This window comes from Bactrocera dorsalis, chromosome 3 (assembly GCF_023373825.1).
Source record: "Bactrocera dorsalis isolate Fly_Bdor chromosome 3, ASM2337382v1, whole genome shotgun sequence".
Taxonomy (NCBI): Eukaryota; Metazoa; Arthropoda; class Insecta; order Diptera; family Tephritidae; genus Bactrocera; species Bactrocera dorsalis.
Window position 1 is genome coordinate 18542450 of NC_064305.1, and position 19002 is coordinate 18561451.

General features: G+C 35.7%; 7 protein-coding genes across 7 annotated transcripts in view; 6 read left to right on the plus strand and 1 right to left on the minus strand.

The window, feature by feature from the left end:
* Positions 1-19002, plus strand: part of LOC125777285 (peptidoglycan-recognition protein LF-like) — a 578030-nt gene that overhangs the window by 235793 nt on the left and 323235 nt on the right. The window lies entirely within an intron of this gene.
* The window catches only part of LOC105232953 (uncharacterized), a 288757-nt gene that overhangs the window by 87471 nt on the left and 182284 nt on the right, over positions 1-19002 (minus strand). The gene's annotated exons all lie outside the window — the stretch shown is intronic.
* LOC105232954 (uncharacterized) lies at positions 9255-10405 on the plus strand. Its single transcript, XM_011214869.4, has 2 exons — positions 9255-9749; positions 9808-10405. Exons 1-2 carry the CDS (start codon positions 9480-9482, stop codon positions 10309-10311), a joined length of 774 nt encoding a protein of 257 aa, XP_011213171.3. The 5' UTR covers positions 9255-9479; the 3' UTR covers positions 10312-10405.
* LOC125777482 (uncharacterized) lies at positions 10521-12244 on the plus strand. The gene is made up of 2 exons (XM_049452560.1): positions 10521-11576; positions 11642-12244. The coding sequence occupies exons 1-2, from the start codon at positions 11379-11381 to the stop codon at positions 12140-12142; spliced, it is 699 nt and encodes a 232-aa protein (XP_049308517.1). The 5' UTR covers positions 10521-11378; the 3' UTR covers positions 12143-12244.
* LOC125777483 (uncharacterized) lies at positions 12247-14617 on the plus strand. Its single transcript, XM_049452561.1, has 2 exons — positions 12247-12915; positions 12981-14617. Exons 1-2 carry the CDS (start codon positions 12844-12846, stop codon positions 13482-13484), a joined length of 576 nt encoding a protein of 191 aa, XP_049308518.1. The 5' UTR covers positions 12247-12843; the 3' UTR covers positions 13485-14617.
* Positions 15274-16205, plus strand: LOC125777484 (uncharacterized). Its single transcript, XM_049452562.1, has 2 exons — positions 15274-15468; positions 15535-16205. Exons 1-2 carry the CDS (start codon positions 15409-15411, stop codon positions 16036-16038), a joined length of 564 nt encoding a protein of 187 aa, XP_049308519.1. The 5' UTR covers positions 15274-15408; the 3' UTR covers positions 16039-16205.
* Positions 16398-17450, plus strand: LOC105232956 (uncharacterized). Its single transcript, XM_011214868.4, has 2 exons — positions 16398-16815; positions 16881-17450. Exons 1-2 carry the CDS (start codon positions 16744-16746, stop codon positions 17382-17384), a joined length of 576 nt encoding a protein of 191 aa, XP_011213170.2. The 5' UTR covers positions 16398-16743; the 3' UTR covers positions 17385-17450.

Below are 19002 nucleotides of genomic sequence, written 5' to 3' on the forward strand. Positions count from 1 at the left end.
TTGACTCAAGCTTCATAACAGGTTTTGATCCAAAATATTAATATAATCGGATGCGGTCATCTTTCCTTGAATAATGTGACATTTTTCGACCCCATTTCATTTCATATAACCCCATACATCAACGAATCGCCACCAAATTTGAGGTTTGGCCTTACGCAACTCAACGATGGTGGTTCATCTTTCCGGCACCACACCCACTGCTTTCCATTTGGTTCAAAGCGATATAATTTGGTATCGTCAGACCAGATCACTTTCTTTCAATCTCCGATTGTTAAAATTTTATGTTTTTTTGTGAAACATAGGATCAATTTTTTTATGCAAAAGACGTTAGAAGACCTTTCTTAACTTTGGAACGACCCTTCACACCAATTTTGCGTAAGACGTTGTGAATTGTTTCATCACAGGTTTTAAGCTGATAATTTTTACGAAGCTGCTTACTGATTTCTATCACACGCAGCTGTCCTGATTTGCCTAATTTTTGTGCATTTCAGTGACTGAGACTCAAGACATTTTCGTCTTGGCGACCGCTTTTTGGAAAATATTCCATTTCCAATGAAACCTGCATGCTACCCCATGGTGCGAATGTACCTCTCGCAAGAAATTCCCTATCATACTTGTTGCTTCTTTTGATATCGGTTTCATCTAAGTATCTTAAATTTTTATGAGAAAAATGGAAAACATGAAAAAAAATTTAATTCTATAAAACCTTACTTAAAAAGTCGTATATCTCGAGAAGTATTAATGATAGCGATTTTGAACTTGAACCTTTTTTCTAACAAATAAAATTTCCTACAAGTTTGTCTTGTACTTTTTTTCCATAGCTCTTGTCATCTACGGGATATATACAAAAAATGCGAATTTCGTGGAAAAATCAGGTTTAGAGCCCTGTACTACCTCGCCGGTGTGAATTTGAAGCAATTTAGAAATGTATAGCATATATATAGGCGTTTATTATTGTTCATCGGAACCCTTACTTATATTTTTCTCTAAATATTCCCACATCTTTTATATCGATTTTCGAACTACACTATAAAATTTCGAATCATGTAATTTTCGTGGCCAAGGATTCCAACGATTCAATACCTTAGCTTATAACTAAATTTATAAATTTCCCTTGACATTACAAAAAATGCGACTGAATTTGCAATATTTTTGAAATTTTTAAATAATTAAATTATTTTATAAAATACATGCAAGGCCTTATACTAAATAATCAATATGAACCATTAGTAAATTAGCCGTCATTTGCAAAATTTCACTTCACCCACTTTGACACTTTCGAATACCTTTTCCACATTTACATACACACACGCACACAAAATAGCAACGCTGACAAATGGAAAACTCAAACTGCACAAAAACTCAAACTGAAAAAACGCCGAAGGAGCGCCGAGCGCAAAGCAAAACTGCAAAAGGCTTGCAAATTTGAATGAGTTCACTGGTGCAGCGTTGCACATACACACTATATACGCCGCACTAGCAGCACAAAACTTGTAATTAAATTTAATTATAAGTTCTTGAGGCATAGGACTGAGTAGTGTTAGCACTACGCGGCGTCGATAGAAAGAAAAGGCGTACGCTTCTTAAAAAACCGCACGGAGATTGAAAAAGGGAGTAAGACAGCAGCGTTTTTATTTAAACTTGCCACTAGTGCCACTGCTTGCCACACATTTTAATGCATTTTTAGTATTTCTCCTTTGGTTTGTGTGGAGTTGAAAGTCCTGCCTGCCGCCAGTTGAAAGCGCCGAAATTTTCAATTTGTATAAAAGCCGAAAATAAAAGCGTGCAAGAAAGTACTTGCAACTCCTTAACAGTTCGGCTGCACTTTTTCCCCTTTGCTGACGTTTCGTAAGAAAACGAAAAACTAACGGCGTTAGGCGTGCGTGCGTGCCGGTGCTATGCAAATAGCAGTGTGTGCGGTGTGCCGCTGAAATCGAGCTGCAACCGCCGGAAAAGTGCAAGCAAAAAATGCACAAAATATTATACTTCTTGCCATCACTTACAACTCCTTTCTTCGCGAGCTTGTGCATAACTTTTTACCATTGAACCGAGCATTTTCTTCTTGTAGTCAGTTAGCAGTCATGCGCTTAATATCTAGCCAGTGAATTCGGCAAGGTTCCATGCACTGCACTTTGCCGCAACGGCGGGCGAATTGTACGTCTCGTGAGGTTCACGGATAAGGCGTGATAAAAGAGGTGCATGCAATAAAAACCAGTCCATTCATATGCACTCACTAACACAGTTACAGCCGAGCACTTTACGCAAATTGCATTGCTCACTGGCATTAAAGGAGCTGCATGGCAGGACTCGTGCAAGAAATATATGCACAATAATGAACAAGTACTCGTACAAGAAAAATCCATTCAAATGCAAGCTTGCAACCTTGCTTGTAAGTATTATACTTAGTAAGATTTAAGTTGGTTGCTTGAAAGATTTTCTTTTGTATTGAATTATTTGGGGAAACAATTTTAAAGTTGGCATACTTTTGATAAGGAAATACAAAAAAAAAAAACAAATTTACATTAAATTTTTGTAATTTTTTTTTTTTAGAAAAAGTTTATTTAATTTTTTCTAACATTTTATAAGATTTCAATTTGAGTAAAAGATTTCTAATTATTTTAAAATACATTTAAAAATGTTTTCTATTAAAAGAGCCTGAAAAAGCTAAGAAAGAAAGACGTGAAGGCAACAAAATTTTTTCTTTCTTCATCCAATTTGACACTTTATATCACAAATTTTGCTTTTAAAGTGATAATAAAAATAAAAATTAGTAAAATAAACTTACTCAACCGGAAAACTCAAGCTAAAAAATTAAAAGCAAATATAAAATTTCTAAAGGTATTCAAGTACGTTTATTAAAAAAATATTAACATTTAAAATATAAGAAATATAAATTAAAATTAGTAAAATAAACTAACATAACCTAAAAACTCAAGCTAAAAAATAAAAATATAAATAAAAAAATCTAAAGGTATTCAAATAAGTTTATTTAAAAAAAATTTAAATTCAAAATATAAAAAAACAAAATTTACCAAAAAAAAATAAAATTAAAATAATCTCAAAAAATATAACTAAAAAAGACAAATTGTATTTATCATTGTGGTTTTGTAATAAATTTCTTTAAAAATTAAAATTAATAAATTCAAAGATTTAAAAAAAAAATATGTACGAAGAAAAAAAATATTCAAAATAAATTTTTATTCAAATTTTTGGTTAAAATTTTTTTTTATTTAATAAGAATTGTATTTGAAATAAAATATTTAATAACTATATAGAATTAAAAATAATTTGTTTGGCAAATTTACAAAACAGTGTTATTTTTAAGAAATAAAATAAATTTGTTTTTTATATTTAAATTTAGAAATTAATATTTTTTAAGTTTTTTAAATAAAAATTAAATAAAATTTGATTTCTAGTTTGTTTTACAAATAATATTTTTTTTTTACTTTTTATATATTATTTATTATTATTGTATAATGAATTTTTTGGATTTTAATATTGTGGTCTTATGTTTTTTTTATTCTGGACCTTTCTATTATTCTGATTTATAACTTTTTAAAATAATTTGTTTCATTTTTTAAACCCATTGTAATGTTTTGTCACACCTTGTAGTGAAATAAGAAGAAATTATAAAAAATGTTATAGCTTATATGAAGCCATAAAAATATTTTAAAAATATATGTTTTTCATCCCTTTTTATGTAAATATTGCCAAAGAAATAGCAATGATAAATTTTTTGTTGTAAAGCAGATCTTACTGTACGCTGCCTTCCTATTTCAATTGCTTGATGCAGCCAGCTCTAAGCTCGTGTTTACCAAGAACTTTCAAAATTTCGTCTTACATCTGCCATGCAGCTTATATTTACACATACAAACACATATTACATACTCACAAACATTTATTTCACACTCAGTTGTGCAAAAAAAAAGTGGGTGTAAAGCACAGCTAAGCTTTTCGATTGAATTTACATAAATTCTGCGAAACAGTAGAGAGAAATCAGTTAACTGCTGCGCACTCAACATATAAACACACACAACTGCTTTATATAACTGCAGTTTGGTTGTACAACATTCACCACACCACCCTTTCCACCAGCTCACACGCACCAAGCGAAACCCTTTCTCTATTATTCTACTTCTTGCCACACTTACTGACATTCTGCAGCATAATTCTTAGCTTTCTACTCCACACGCTGCTTCAATTTGGTTTCCTCCTCCATTAAAGCAAGTTTCTTAGTTTTCGCTCACTTCACTCTGTTCACTGGCCTTGTACTGTATTTTGCTAGCGTTATCCTAGGTCGCAAGTATGCCGCTTGCAACCAGCAGCTGACAGCCGCAAAACCTTTAACAATAGAAAAACCAATGCAATCACCGAACACCTACTTCGCCGGTTGGTGGTTTTGTTAACATTTATACATAGACATGCATACATTTACATATATATATATATATATGTACATACATGGAATAAGAAATAAAATACAGATGTATATTCAGGAGAGGGTCCGTCATTTCAAAAGTTGATATTTTTTCACTGAAATTTTAATTTTTTCTCTAAAAATGTCTGTCAAAACTCCAATTTTCATTTTTTTTTGCTTGGTCCAAATTCTAGGTCAAGGTATTAACTAAATGAACTATGATCCTGTAAGGAGTTATCCTGCCAACTTAAGCGCATCTTTTTTTCGAGGTGTCATCGGAAATGGCGTCGCAATGGACGAGTTTAAAATATTTTTTTGAGAATTTCTATGTTAATAGTATACGTTTGTAACAACACAAAAATTTAATAAAATATTAAATTTTTTATATGAAAAAAAAAAAATATATTGAAAAAGGCTGCTTTCTACTCGATTAAATCCATGTAACATGTAAATTTATGCATCATATGTACCGTATTCTTATAGTACACCATGTCGTATGAGCAACGCAGGATGTATTGATCAATTGTTTTTTTAAAAATTATTTTTGTAAAGCGAAGAATTTTATATTGAAATAACTCTTTGCAAATTTGTAGATTTTCCGGCCTAATATAAAATATCACAGAAAAGTATTTTAGGCATTATTTAAATAAAAATTAAAAATTTTGTTTACGTTGGATACTTGTCTTTAAGCAAAATACGGAAAATTCAGAGGCTGTTTAAAAAAAAAAAAAATTAGAAAAGGTCAACTTGGGAAAGTAACGAACACCCTTATACACATGCAACTGCTTATGCTAATTGTTAAATATACTAACCAATCTGCAGTTGGTATAATCTTCACTCTGCTTTAGCATATTTTTTGATGCTTCTTCAACTTTCTTCTCACCTTCTTCCCAATATTATGCAACGCGTATGCTTGCCACAATAGCAGCACTTCGGCAGGTTCGCTTTTAAGTACAACTTTTCCAACGATACCTTTCTGAATAATAACTCCATGTAGATAAATATAGTGCTTTTTACTTGTTGTCTACTTATTTTGTTCGTCAAAGTTTATTTAATAATTTTTAGCTTTTTTCTTTACTCATAGTACTTTTTTAATGTTTGTATATTTTAAACCTTTCTTTTGTGTGTGTATTGTAAAATATTTTCCTTCAATACAAAATGTTGTTTGCTTATTTTTTTGGCTTCTTGAGTGATTCTCTTGTCAATAATGGACATTGCCTCAAGAATTTTCGTTTCAAAATTTGAATACAAAATTTTGCAATTTTTATACGAGACAAGTGGCGCTTCCGAGGGAAGTTGCATAGTTTAAATGATCGATAGGAAAAGTGTAAAACGTATTCAAATAATAAAATAAAATGGAAATTTGATTTATTGGAAATACATAGAGAGGTTAAGTGATTGATTGGTCTATGAAATTTATACAAAAAAATATTTAAATTTGTTTTAAATTGTTTTTATAAAGTTAATTGGTTGAAAAAATCTCTTTTTCGAGTAATTATGATAAATAAAAGTGGCGTTTTCATACTCTTGCAACATGTTGATACAAAGTATAATAGTTTAGTTCACCTTACGATTGTTTGTGTCACCTAAACATCATCAAGTTAGATATAGAGTTATGCATATGTAATTGATCAGAATGATGAGACGAGTTGAAATCCCAGTCACTGTCTGTCCGTTCCGTCTGTCCGCCTTTAAAATCTCTAACTTAAGTAAAAATTTAGATAACTTAGTGCTACACATGTTTCTTGGCATTGTAAGACGGATGGTAATCGGACCACTGCGGCACCCACAAAACGCAATTAATCGAAAATTGCCATAAGCAATTGATGTGAAGTAGGTGAAATCGGATTATAACCACTTCCACTCTCCATATACCGGTTTTGTTAAAAACTACTAGAAGAGCGATGAATCAATAAGTAAATACGAAATATACATTAAATGATACAATCGAGATAGCACAAGTGGGATTTATAGGAATCGGTATCAAAATTGCACGTAGGACAATGTACCGCCTGCATTTAGGTGAAATAATATATCTCCGGACCTACTGAGTCAATTTCAAAGATTATGATTATTATACGATTATTTTAACATTGTCAAACTACAGAGCGAAAGTGAGCGAAATCCGAGGAGCACCACGCCTGCTTTCGAATTCCACCTTTTCCGTATACAAATCAAGCATCAAATAACATATCAGAATAAAATCTCCTACGAATTTTTTCCTTTGGAGTATGCCATCTCAGGTCTAAAATTTGTCAAAAATTTTCAGGCACCTTGATAACGGTAATGTAGACACTGGAATTATGGCTTACTTTTCATCGAAAATAGCGCTTAGTCTATAAAATATGTTATGAAATGCTTTCTTGGTAAAGTATGTCTGTATGTGAAAAATTGGTTGAATCAGATCAATATTACCCTTAGTCCCCACATACCTCATACAATGATTTTCTAACTTCCGGCTGATCTTGTACCCTATACATCACGCAATATGTGAGTTATTATATAAAAAAGTGGATAAATGAGCATCATCGCCCGACCACAACATACACACCACACTAGCGCACAACATCGACAGAGACTCACAACACTGATACACAGCTTTCACCACACTCGCCATATCACCACTTATAATCAACATTATACACTACTCATAATCAACATTATACACTACTCATAATCAACATTATACACTACTCATGAGAGTACCACACATCGATACCCACACGCAAGTGCGGTAATCACAATCACACCTTCTGATTCCTCACACAAAAGGAAATAAAAGACCGACGAGGAAATCCCCCACACTTTTTTGTATTTTTCTCTTAACGATGCATCTATATGCCTAAAAATAATGCATAAAAATACAGAGTTTGTGAATAAATTAAATATTATATAATCCTACTTCAAAATTGGTATAGTTGGAATAATGCTATAAACGCTGTATCAATAAGTTGAACAATAATGTCGAATTTTTGCGAAAAATGTTTGTCTAGCAATTACGCTTCGAGTTCCATTTATTAAATTTCCTATATATCGAGGAAGTTGTCAAATAGCTATTGAGACTACTGCGTGGCAATTTCCTTTAAAATTAATGACACACTTATGACATATCCTGATTGTCTGTACAGGAGAAGAAGCAGGGTTCACAGAGAGCCAACATGTTGGATAAGGTATATGTGTAGGAATGTATGCATACATATATATCCACATATCTCCAAATCGCTTAGTGAAGATTAATGATCCCATCTTAGTCACAGCATTTGCATTAACATATCAACGTCATCTCAAGCTAGTATAGTGCGGGAAATTACCTATATAGGCAGATATAAATATATACCAGTATACAATATATAATATATATATATATATATGCAAAGTATATATACACATATAATCCTACCCGCTGAACCGCGCTGTCTTGGCATGCCGTCAGCCGCCGTTATGCGTCTAGAAATTAAACTCACCGCTAACTTTACAACCCAACTGACAAACGTTTGCGGAACATGCTTATATTGTCTAGCAGCGCCAAGAATCATCGTTCACTGCTAACCTAATTTAGCGGTAACACCGGCAACGTTGTGAGGCTGGGCTTCGTAAGAAAAGGAGTGCACAACACCATTTATCTGCCTTAATTTGGACGGAAAGAGTGGAAAGAAGAGGAGGAGTGTCAAATAGCGTTTGGCTGCAAAACAAGGTGCGGGTTGCATGCGCACATTAGCGCAAAATGTCAAATATGACAGCTCCACTGACAGGCGCCAAACAGTCAAGAAAGCAGCACAATACAGTGAAAAGGAGAGCGAAGAGACCAGCATGAGCGCATTGAATAAATAGGTGAACAAGGCGGCTGAAAGCCAGAGCAAACCTCAAGAAAAATACCGAACTTAATTATTTTCTGAAACTGAGAAGGCAAGAGAGTCACCCTGAAAAGGTGGACTTCACAATCAGCACCAATTATCGTGGGATAACCCACCTTAATATCACAAATGAGGTCTTATTGAGCGTAGTGAGTGAAAGACTGTAGCCCACCGTCAATAAACTATCGACCGAATTTTCACCATACGCCAAAACTTAGGAAAGACCCGTGAAAGAAAGGCTACCACACACCACCTCTTCGGGAAGAACCTCACCGAGCCGTTCGAAAGCAAACGAGGTTTCAAACAACGAGACTTTCTAGCATGTGACTTCTTCAATCTATTGCTGGAGAAAATAATTCGAGCTACAGAAGTAAATAGAGAAGACACAATCTTCTATAAGAGTGTACAGCTTGTTGCTAACTCCGCCGAAAGAAGAGCGAAAATAACATCGGATGTGTGGACTTTTGCAGCGAGGGTGGGACGAAGATTATCTATAAACATCATAAATAAAACCGGAAGGCTACACTTTTGTTTGGAAAAGTCGATCCCAGCAAGGATCATACTTGGATGGCTTCCATCTTCTAAGATCCGTTGTGGTACCTTACTTTCTTATATAAAAGGCCAGAAGACCCTCACAAATCGACAAAGCGCTTTGAGGTTATCACCAATTTGTTGAGACGGCTAATGTCAGTGTGGGTTATGTCTCCTGATTCTCCGAAGGTAAGACTACCGAGATGTTTTAACCTCAGTTTCACAAAGACTGTACAATGGAGTAGCTTTCTAGCCTGATTCTTACACTTAGTTAGTATAGTATTAATTTTTTGTTTTTAGACTCGTTGTTGAAGATCCAAACTTCACTGAACTGGATTAGATATGTATATATCATTATATACATATATATAATATATGAAATTATACATATACTTTTATAAATGTATAATGTATCATGTTTACACTAGACGTGCCTTGTCGGTACTACAAAGTCGCTAGACAATCTGATAAATACCAAAATTCCTTTGTTTTATTAAAAAGCGATCGCACACGTGAACCAAAAAATTAAAGTATTTTAATTTGAACTTGATATTTTTTTATAATTTGATGGTCATACCCTGCTTTGTGCTCTGGTTGTTTAACATAACTTTTACATTTTTTGTCTCGCTTCAACGAATCATGAGACCTGCTGATGACATTTTGCAATTTCCACACAGATGACAGATAACAGTAAAAGCTGTAATATAAATTATTGTAAAGCAGTTACATGTAAAACACGATTTCAAACGCAATTTTCATGTTTCCTGCATTATCAGCGATTCGGTCACCAGCAGCGAGCCTATAAATACCATGTAAGCAATGATCCTATTCACAATTTTACGGAAAGCAATAAAACACCACGAGTACAAATGAAGTTCTCACTCAGCATGCAGTTCAGCGAGAGCGCAATTTTGTTTATAATTTGTGTGCTGAACGGGTTTTCGAAGGTATAAATATATCATCTGATTTCCAATTCACTTTTTTACATATTTCGTATTATTTCAGGCCGAGCAACCATACACCGTTAAGAATGAGCGTTTAGAGCCTTTCCAGGGCTTAAAAGAGACAGCCTTTGATTTGAGCGATTTGAAAATTGTTGGACGTCAGCGTTATATCAACGGTAGTGTGACACTCGCCGAAGACATGTCTAGTGAGCATTTCAAATTTCAGGTAGAAATTTTCTCCTCACCACAAGGCGATGGTCAATATAGGCAATTGCCAATGGGCGTGCCACGTACGCCTGTTTGTGAGGGCGTCAAAGAATTATATACGAAATTGTTGGAACCGTCTTTGGTTGAGGGTAAAAATACCGACTTTCCGCATGTGCCCGAAGACGGTTTGTGTCCGATACCGAAGGGTCAATATTTTGTTAAGGACTTGGATATGAAAACAGACACTTGGCCAAATCAGATACCACGTGGCCTGTTGAAAGCGAAATTAACATTTTTCAAGGACGAAGTTGATGTTGGCGGCAGTTATGTGATAATAAGAGTCGAAGATCGGGAGTGAGAAACGAACGAGTTGGAAAATCTTTTAAGCAGAAATTTTGTTGTGCTTTGGTTAATGGTTATAATTCTTAATAAAATGTATTTGCAAAAGTTTACAGTTATTTCTGTTATAATAAATATGTTTTTTTATATTTCATTATTAATAAAGGATATATAGGGGTGATTGGCGGCATTTTTTTATGAACACTTTTGTCGTAGCTTGTAAGCAGACATGTTTCTAAGACTGCCAAAGATAATAAAATTTCAGCTAGGCCTGAGATCTTCATTTAGTTCAAGGTAACTACAGCAGGCGCACGCTATATGAGTTAATGCCATCGGAAGAACCACTGGAATATAGTCTACATATTTTTAGTCGAAATTGTATCATCGAAAATAATTTCCGCAAGCCTTTGAATATTTTTATTTTCTGGATTTTGTTTTCAACACTGTAAAAAAAAATAGTTGAAGTTTGTTGAGAAATACGAAATGACTTTTTCGACTAAACAATATGTAGATGTACACTTCATCGACCGATTATTGTACTCTGTACCATTATAAGTATGTTGAGGGCACAATATACTCAATGGCGTGGTGCAATCCTCGTCTATTTATCTCAATACTGAAGAACAATCTCGGACGACTCACAATTAGCTGACCCATTTCGATACTATTTTGTGAACTTCAGATCACGGAAGTATACTAATATTATTGGTCTTCGATACCAGGTACAAAAATTCTGACAACACACATTACGGGACACTGGGTCTGTGCTGTCTTCAGCAGTTTTGTGTGAAATCGCTCTTTGCTCGATCGAAACAAATCTATGATATTTAGGGGCAATTTTAAGCCAGACAATGCCATCTAGACAGTCAAGCCTTAGATTATTAATTATAAAAAGGTTTCTAGGTCAGCTAAACGGAAAACTTTAACAAAAATAGTTTGATAGTCTCTATATATGTTCGGTTTCAAACACAGACACTTCAAACAACTTAGCGCCGTTGTAACGCACCCTATATCCCTTTGCAGTATAATGAATTTAGATGTATATCTCAATAATGAAATTAGTCTATAAATTTAGCATGTTCCACCATGTTCAGATGTTATCAGCGTTCTTTACAACAGTGCGAAAATCCTATAAATGAGACGCAACCAATGATAAACTTGAACAATAGTTCTGAAATCACAGATCACAGGTGTCCCGCACGTCTTAATCGCTTATGTTGCAGAATGAAGTTCTACGTGGGCATCCTTATAACGGTATTTTGTATTTGGAAAAAATTTGCGGAGGTAACTGAAAAGCAATTGTATAGGGATAAAAAGGAACACTCATTAAGTATCCAAAACTATTTCAGGCTGAGCAAAGTTACATGGTGACAAATGAGTTTTTCGAGCATTACGATGGTCAGACGCAGACTTTATTTTATGCGGATAACATGAAAATTATCGGTCGTCAACGTAGCATAAATGGCACTATGAGATTTTTGGAAGACATGAGCGACGAACACTTTATGCTTAGTGTCGAAATGTTCACCGCTCAACATGGCGAGAGTCGGTTAAAACCGTTACCCAGTGTGGAGCGTATACGCATTTGCGAGGGTCTCAAAACCTATTTCAGGGAAAAAGTGCAACCGTCTTTAGTATATGGTGAGAATACCGATTTTCCTTACATACCTGAAGAGGGTTTGTGTCCCCTGCCGAAAGGTGAATATTATTTTAAAAATGTAATACAGAATATCAACCCGTGGCCCACTGAGGTACCAAGGGGCATTTTAAAAACAAAAATGACTTTTTTCAAAGATGGAGTTAATATTGGAGCATGGTCACTGCAGATGAAATTGGAAGATCGTGAGTGAAATTTTTGGTTTTGAAAAGTAATGCAAAACAAAGAAAATTTGATTGATTTGCAATTTATTTTAGAACAAAACGTAAAATAAAAGAATACGAGCATAAACATATTTGAAATTGTGTGTTTTTTCATGTACAGTTATCTTCAGATTTTGAAGGTTGGGTGAGAATGCCTACAAATAATCGTTGACAAATTTGACTCTGACATTTTTAGGCGCAATATTTTGCCTGACATAACCTGACAAACTCATACAGCCAACCAAGCCTTGAGAGATTAATCTTCGATCATTGAGACCTGCGTGGAGTTCCTTAGTATAAAAGTTGTGTTAAAGGAACTTGTCATGAACAGTTAAACAAAGTTTGGCTTTTTCAAAATACAGCATTCGGTGAAAATGTTTGAATATTCGAAGGAAGAATTACTAAGTCCTAATAAATAAAAAACTTTGAAAAGATCTCTTGATAGTTTTTATGCTTCCGGCTACGAACACAGAAAACTTCGCATCCTATAACTTGCTTCAGTATTATGAATTTAGATTTACATCTCTTAATTAAAACGATATATAATTTTAGTATGTTCCAACTTGTTCAGGTATTATCTGAGATGTTTGCAACACTTCGAAAATTCTATAAATGACACGCAACCAATGACAGACTCCAGTAATAGTACCGCAATAACAGACTTATAGGAGTATTTGCAAGACTAAATCGCATGCGTTGCAGAATGAAGTTCTACGTGGGCATCATTATAACGATATTTTTTGTGTGCATGAGATATGCAGAGGTAAATGAAAAGTAATTTGATATGGATAAAAACAAACACTCATAAAATATCCGAAACTATTTTAGGCTGAGCAAAGTTACACGGTGATAAATGAACATTTCGAGCATTACGATGGTGTACAGGAGACTCTATTTTCTGCGGATAACGCTAGAGTTATCGGTCGTCAACGTAACTTGAATGGCACTTTGAAGTTTTCGGTAGATATGGACAACGAACACTTTATGCTGAGTGTAGAAATTTTCCATGCTCAACCAGGTGATGATAATTTTAAGCTTATACCAATAGGCATCACGCGTATGCCCCTTTGCGACGCTTTCAAAACCTATTTCGCTAAAGTAGCGGAACCGTCTTTTGTACATGGTGAGAACACCGATTTTCCTTACATACCTGAAGAGGGGTTGTGTCCTATTCCGAAAGGTGAATATTACTTTAAAAATTTGACTGTAAAGACCGACACATGGCCTACTCATATACCAAGGGGCAATATAAAAGCGAAAATGTCTTTTTTCAAGGATGGGGTCGATATTGGAGCAGGGGCACTGGTAATGAGAGTGGAAGATCGTGAATGAATCTTTTTGGTTTTGAAAAAGTAAAGTAAAAAAGACAGAATTGGTTTGTTAACAACTTAGTTCTGGAAAAAAGAAATGAAAAAAAAATAATACGAACAAAGAAATTTTTAAACTTTTTGGTATTTTCATATTTTGCATGTTCGGTAAGTTGGTTTGTTGTTATAAGGTTGTCAAATATTTCCCTTCCGCTTTTTTGCTCTTTATTCAATTTCTTATTAAAAGTGTTACAGTGATGGGGTTTAGTTCGAATATGCGCTGTTTCGTTTGATAATGTGTTTCCATCTAGACGGCAACTTCATAATACCCCCTTGCTAGAAGCCCCCTCCTTATTTGCGACGAACTCGGACAGCCAATTTTCACAAACCTCTTTTGAGTTCAACTTTACACCAACAAGGATGTTCGCCATGGACAGGAACAGGTGGTAATCACTTAGCGCTATGTCCGGGCTATATGGTGGTTGCGATGAAACCTCCCATCCGAGTTCATGTAGCTTCTGACGTGTCATCAACGAAGTGTGTGGTCTGGCGTTGTACTGGTGGAACACTACACCCGTTCTGTTGGCCAGTTTTGAACGCTTCTGGTCGATCGCTTGCTTCAAGTGTTCCAGTTGTTCGCAGGAGATGGTAGAACTAAGCGTCTGACCATATGGGAGCAGCTCAAAGTAGACGATTTTTTTCCAATCCCACCAAACACACAGCAAAACCTTCCTGGCCGTCAATACCGGCTTGGCCACTGTTTGTGCTGATTCACTGGCCTTCGACCACGACCGTTTTCGCTTGATATTGTCGTATGAGATCCATTTTTTGTCGCCAGTCACCATCCGCTTCAAAAGTGGGTCAAGCTCGTTCCGTTTCAGTAGTACTATATATCGCAGACGTTGATTCGGTCCAGAAGGCCTTTATGCGCCAAATCATGCGGCACCCAAACATCAAGATTTTTTGTATATCCAGCCTTCTGCAGATGGCTTAAAATGGTTTGGTGACTAACTCTTATCTTCTGGGCGATGTTGCGATTCTGTTATCGGTGGTGTTTTTCACCCGCTCTGAATCGTCGAAACCATTCCTCCGCAGTTCGAAGTGATAGAGTACCATTCCCCTAAACATCATTAATCTCACGGAACGTTTCTCTAGCGGATTTGCCTTTAACGAAGGAAACCTTTAAAATAGCGGGAATTTCAGCGTTAGTGAACTCCATGTTTACACGTCCATAAGTGTTGAACGTAATACCCAAACTTATCACGCGCAGCGTCGTTTTGTAGGTTATGTCAAGACATTTAAAAGTTCTACAATGTTGCCAGATACGAGCTCTGTAGCGCTTTATACATAGCCGCGCAATTCAAAGACAAAAAGGCGGAAGGGAAATATTTTCCAACCCTAATATACTAAGTATATTGGTCTTCGGTACCAGGATCTGCTTCGTCTTCAGCCGTTTTGTGTAAAGTCATAGATTATAAATCGTTCGTTATAAATCTAAAATGTTGAGGAGCAATCTTAAGCCACAGAATGCCATCTAGACAATTAATGCTTATAATATTAATTTTTGCTGTCTAAGGATTGCGCGAGTCTCTTACTTCTTTGTCTTATTCGAAATCCAGCGTTCACTGATTTTTCAATATTTAAGCAAATGGGTTTCGAGGTCAGAATGTACGAAAACTCAAACAAAAAATCCATTTATATTTTCTGCTTCGAACACTTCGTGCCTTTGTAGCGCACCCTATATCCGGCTTCAGTATTATGAAGATTTATATCTCAAAAATGAAATTAGTCTATAAATTTAGCATGTTCCACCATGTTCAGATCTTATCAGCACTTTTTACAACAGTGAGAAAATCCTATAAATGAGACGCAACCAATGATAAACTTGAACAATAGTTCTGAAATCACAGATAGGTGTCTCCGCACGAATAAATCGCATATGTTGCAGAATGAAGTTTTACGTGGGCATCCTTATAACGGTATCTTGTGTGTGCAAGAGATTTGCGGAGGTAAATGAAAAGTAATTTGATATGGATAATAAAAGACCAGTCATAAAATCTCCAAAACTATTTTAGGCTGAACAAACTTACATGGTGACAAGTGAGCGTTTCGAGCATTACGATGGTCTGCAGAATACTCTATTTTATGCAGATAACATGAAAGTTATCGGTCGTCAACGTACCATAAATGGCACTATGAGATTTTTGGAAGATATGGGCGACGAACAATTTATGCTTAGTGTCGAAATGTGGTCCGCTCAACATGGCGATGATCGGTTGAAGCCATTACCCATGGGTGTGCCGCGTATACGTATTTGCGAGGGTCTCAAAACCTATTTCGTGAAAATAGTGCAACCGTCTTTAGTGCAAGGTGAGAACACCGATTTTCCTTACATACCCGAAGAGGGTTTGTGTCCCCTGCCGAAAGGTGAATATTATTTCAAAAATTTAATATTGAACACCGATCCGTGGCCCACTCAGGTACCAAATGGCATTTTAAAAACAAAAATGACTTTTTACAAAAACGGAATTAATGTTGGCGCATGGTCACTGCAGATGAAAGTGGAAGATCGTACGTGAAGCTTTGTGTTTGGAGAAATAACGTAAAAAAGAGAGAATTTGATTGATTTACAATTTATGTTAAAAAAAAAACTTTTAATAAAACAATACGAGAATAGAAATATTTGAAATTGTGTGTCTTTTCATGTACAGTTATCTCCAGATTTTGAAGGTTGGTTGAGAATGCCTACAAATAATCGTTGATAAATATGGCTCTGACCTTTTTAGACGCAATATTTTGCCTGACATAACCTGACAAACTCATACAGCCCACCAAGCCTTGTGTAGATCAATCTTCGATCATTGAGGCCTGCGTACAGTTCCTTAGTATTTGAAAAGTTGCGTTATAGGGGCTTGTCATGAACAGTTAATCAAAATTTTGCTTTTTCACAATACAGCGTTTGCTGAAAATGTTTGATATTCAAAGGAAAATTTACTAAGTCGGAATGAACAAAAAACTGTGAAAAAATCTCTTGATAGTGTTTATGCTGCCGGGTTCGAACACAGAAAACTTCGCACCCTATAAATAGCGTCAGTGTTATGAATTTAGATTTACATCACTTAATTAAAACTATATATAATTTTAGTATGTTCCAACTTGTTCAGGTATTATCTGAGATGTTTGCAACATTTCGAAAATCCTATAAATGACACGCAACCAATGACAGACTCCAGCAATAGTACTGGAATAACAGACATATAGGAGTATTTGCAAGACTAAATAGCATGCGTTGCAGAATGAAGTTCTACGTGGGCATCATTATAACGGCATTTTTTGTGTGCATGAGATATGCAGAGGTAAATGAAAAGTAATTGTATAAAGATAAGAAGAAATACTCATAAAATATCTAAAACTATTTCAGGCTGAGCAAAGTTACACGGTGAAAAATGAGCGTTTCGAGCATTACGATGGTGTGCCGGAGACTCTATTTTTTGCGGATAACATGAAAGTTATTGGTCGTCAACGTACCTGGAATGGCACTATGAAGTTTTTGGTAGATATGGACAACGAACACTTTAAGATAAGTGTAGAAACTTTCCATGCTCAACCAGGTGATGATAATTTTAAATCTTTACCCATGGGCGTTCAACATATTCCCCTTTGCGACGGTTTCAAAACCTATTTCGCTAAAGTAGCGCAACCGTCTTTTGTACATGGTGAGAATACCGATTTTCCTTACATACCTGAAGAGGGTTTGTGTCCCCTGCCGAAAGGTGAATATTACTTTAAAAATTTGACTTTAAAGACCGACACGTGGCCCACTCAATTACCAAAGGGCAATATAAAAGTGAAAATGACTTTTTTCAAGGATGGGGTTAATATTGGGGCAGGGGCAGTGGTCATGAAAGTGGAAGATGGTGAATGAAACTTTATGGTTTCGAAAAGTAATGTAAAAAAGATAGAATTTGTTTGACTCACAACTTAGTTCTGGAAAAATAGAATTGACAAAAAAAAAATAGTACGAACAAAGAAATAATTCAATTTTTTGGTGTTTTATATTCAGCATGTTCGGTAAGTTGTTTTGTTGAGATCGAATAGTTGACAATATAATTTTTTTGAGATTTAGAAGTATTATGCGTAATCGCTGGCAATTTTCCAATTTACGCCCGAGTCATATAAGATAGAAGTTAAGACTAGAATTAACTTTGGCTTTAGTAGTTTTCGAATAGCAACTGGAGTAGAATAGTTTAACATAACTTTTTTTCATATTTGATGTTTGCACTGCAGATTGAATAGAATTACATTGACACTTAAAAAAATGTATGAATCTAATACTGCCCTCTTTGATCATTTTTCAGTTGTTATACCAGCAGGTCTATATCGGTCTCTTTATTCGAAGAGATTTACTATTGCTTCTTGTCTTCTTGCATTTGAGCGTGATGAAAATTATTGGACGTAAATATTGTACAGTGATAGCATTAGGCATTATCACTGCTTGCCGATATGGTTCCTCGCTTGTCTACAGCCTTATTTCCCTCCAGTCATGCGTTGGCAGTGATGGATTGCAGAATTTGAGAATTTTTTCAATTTTACTCGCTGAAGAATATTCAGCTGACAATCAGACCCCATCCCTAGAGCGAAGTGGAAGGCCCGCTTTGTTCACAGCCTCTAGTCTGGCTCGTTTATACACCCGAGGGACTGCATCCTTATATAGAACAGCCGATAGCGTTCCACAATTCTGGCCGACAAGCGGCGGTTTGCCGTTAGCTTCCTAGCTACTGCTGTCTTGGTTCTGCTTCTTGTAGAGCCCTTCATGAGTATAGCAGAAGTTTTTTTGGTAGTGGAAGCTTTTCCACCGCGTATAAGGCTCTACCCACGTCGGTCACCGGAGAATTTCCACCGGCTTCCCTCATCCTATTACTTGTAAATATTTCTATTGAAATATCTGTATTGCTACATTACGCCAGCGACGGTTTCGTCGTCCCAAGAGCAACATATCCACCCAAGGACAGATCTGGGTATCGTTTTCGACATCCCCATCTCTTCACCACCCTTCGTAACTTTCAGTAGACCACAGTCAGCACGTAGTGAAGAAAATATAGGAGTCTTAGCTGAGAGTACACACTTAGACCATGAAGAGTCGATTCGGTGCCGTTCGCAGCGACTCGGAAAGGTTTAGCGTGCCTGCAGAGTGCACACTGACAGCCAAGTCGAGCGCTAGTGCGCTTGTAAATAGACTAAATGCGCACTGTTTCGCTTTCAATGTTCACTCTGCGGACACCGTAAGTCTTTCCACTTCGGCTCCTCGCCTATAAAACAGTCCGGCGCGGTTTGGGTAATCAAAGTCGCATGAACCAGTGCTCGCAGGCACAACCTGTTTGACATGTTGCAGCAACACTGATCTTTATAAAATAAATCAACAATTGATCATTCAACCGACTAATCTTAACCTTAGTTAACAAGTATAGAATCGAAATATTAAAGCATGTTGCAAACAGAAAAGGACTCACTGAAATTGATCATTTTGAAGTGGCAGCGCATAT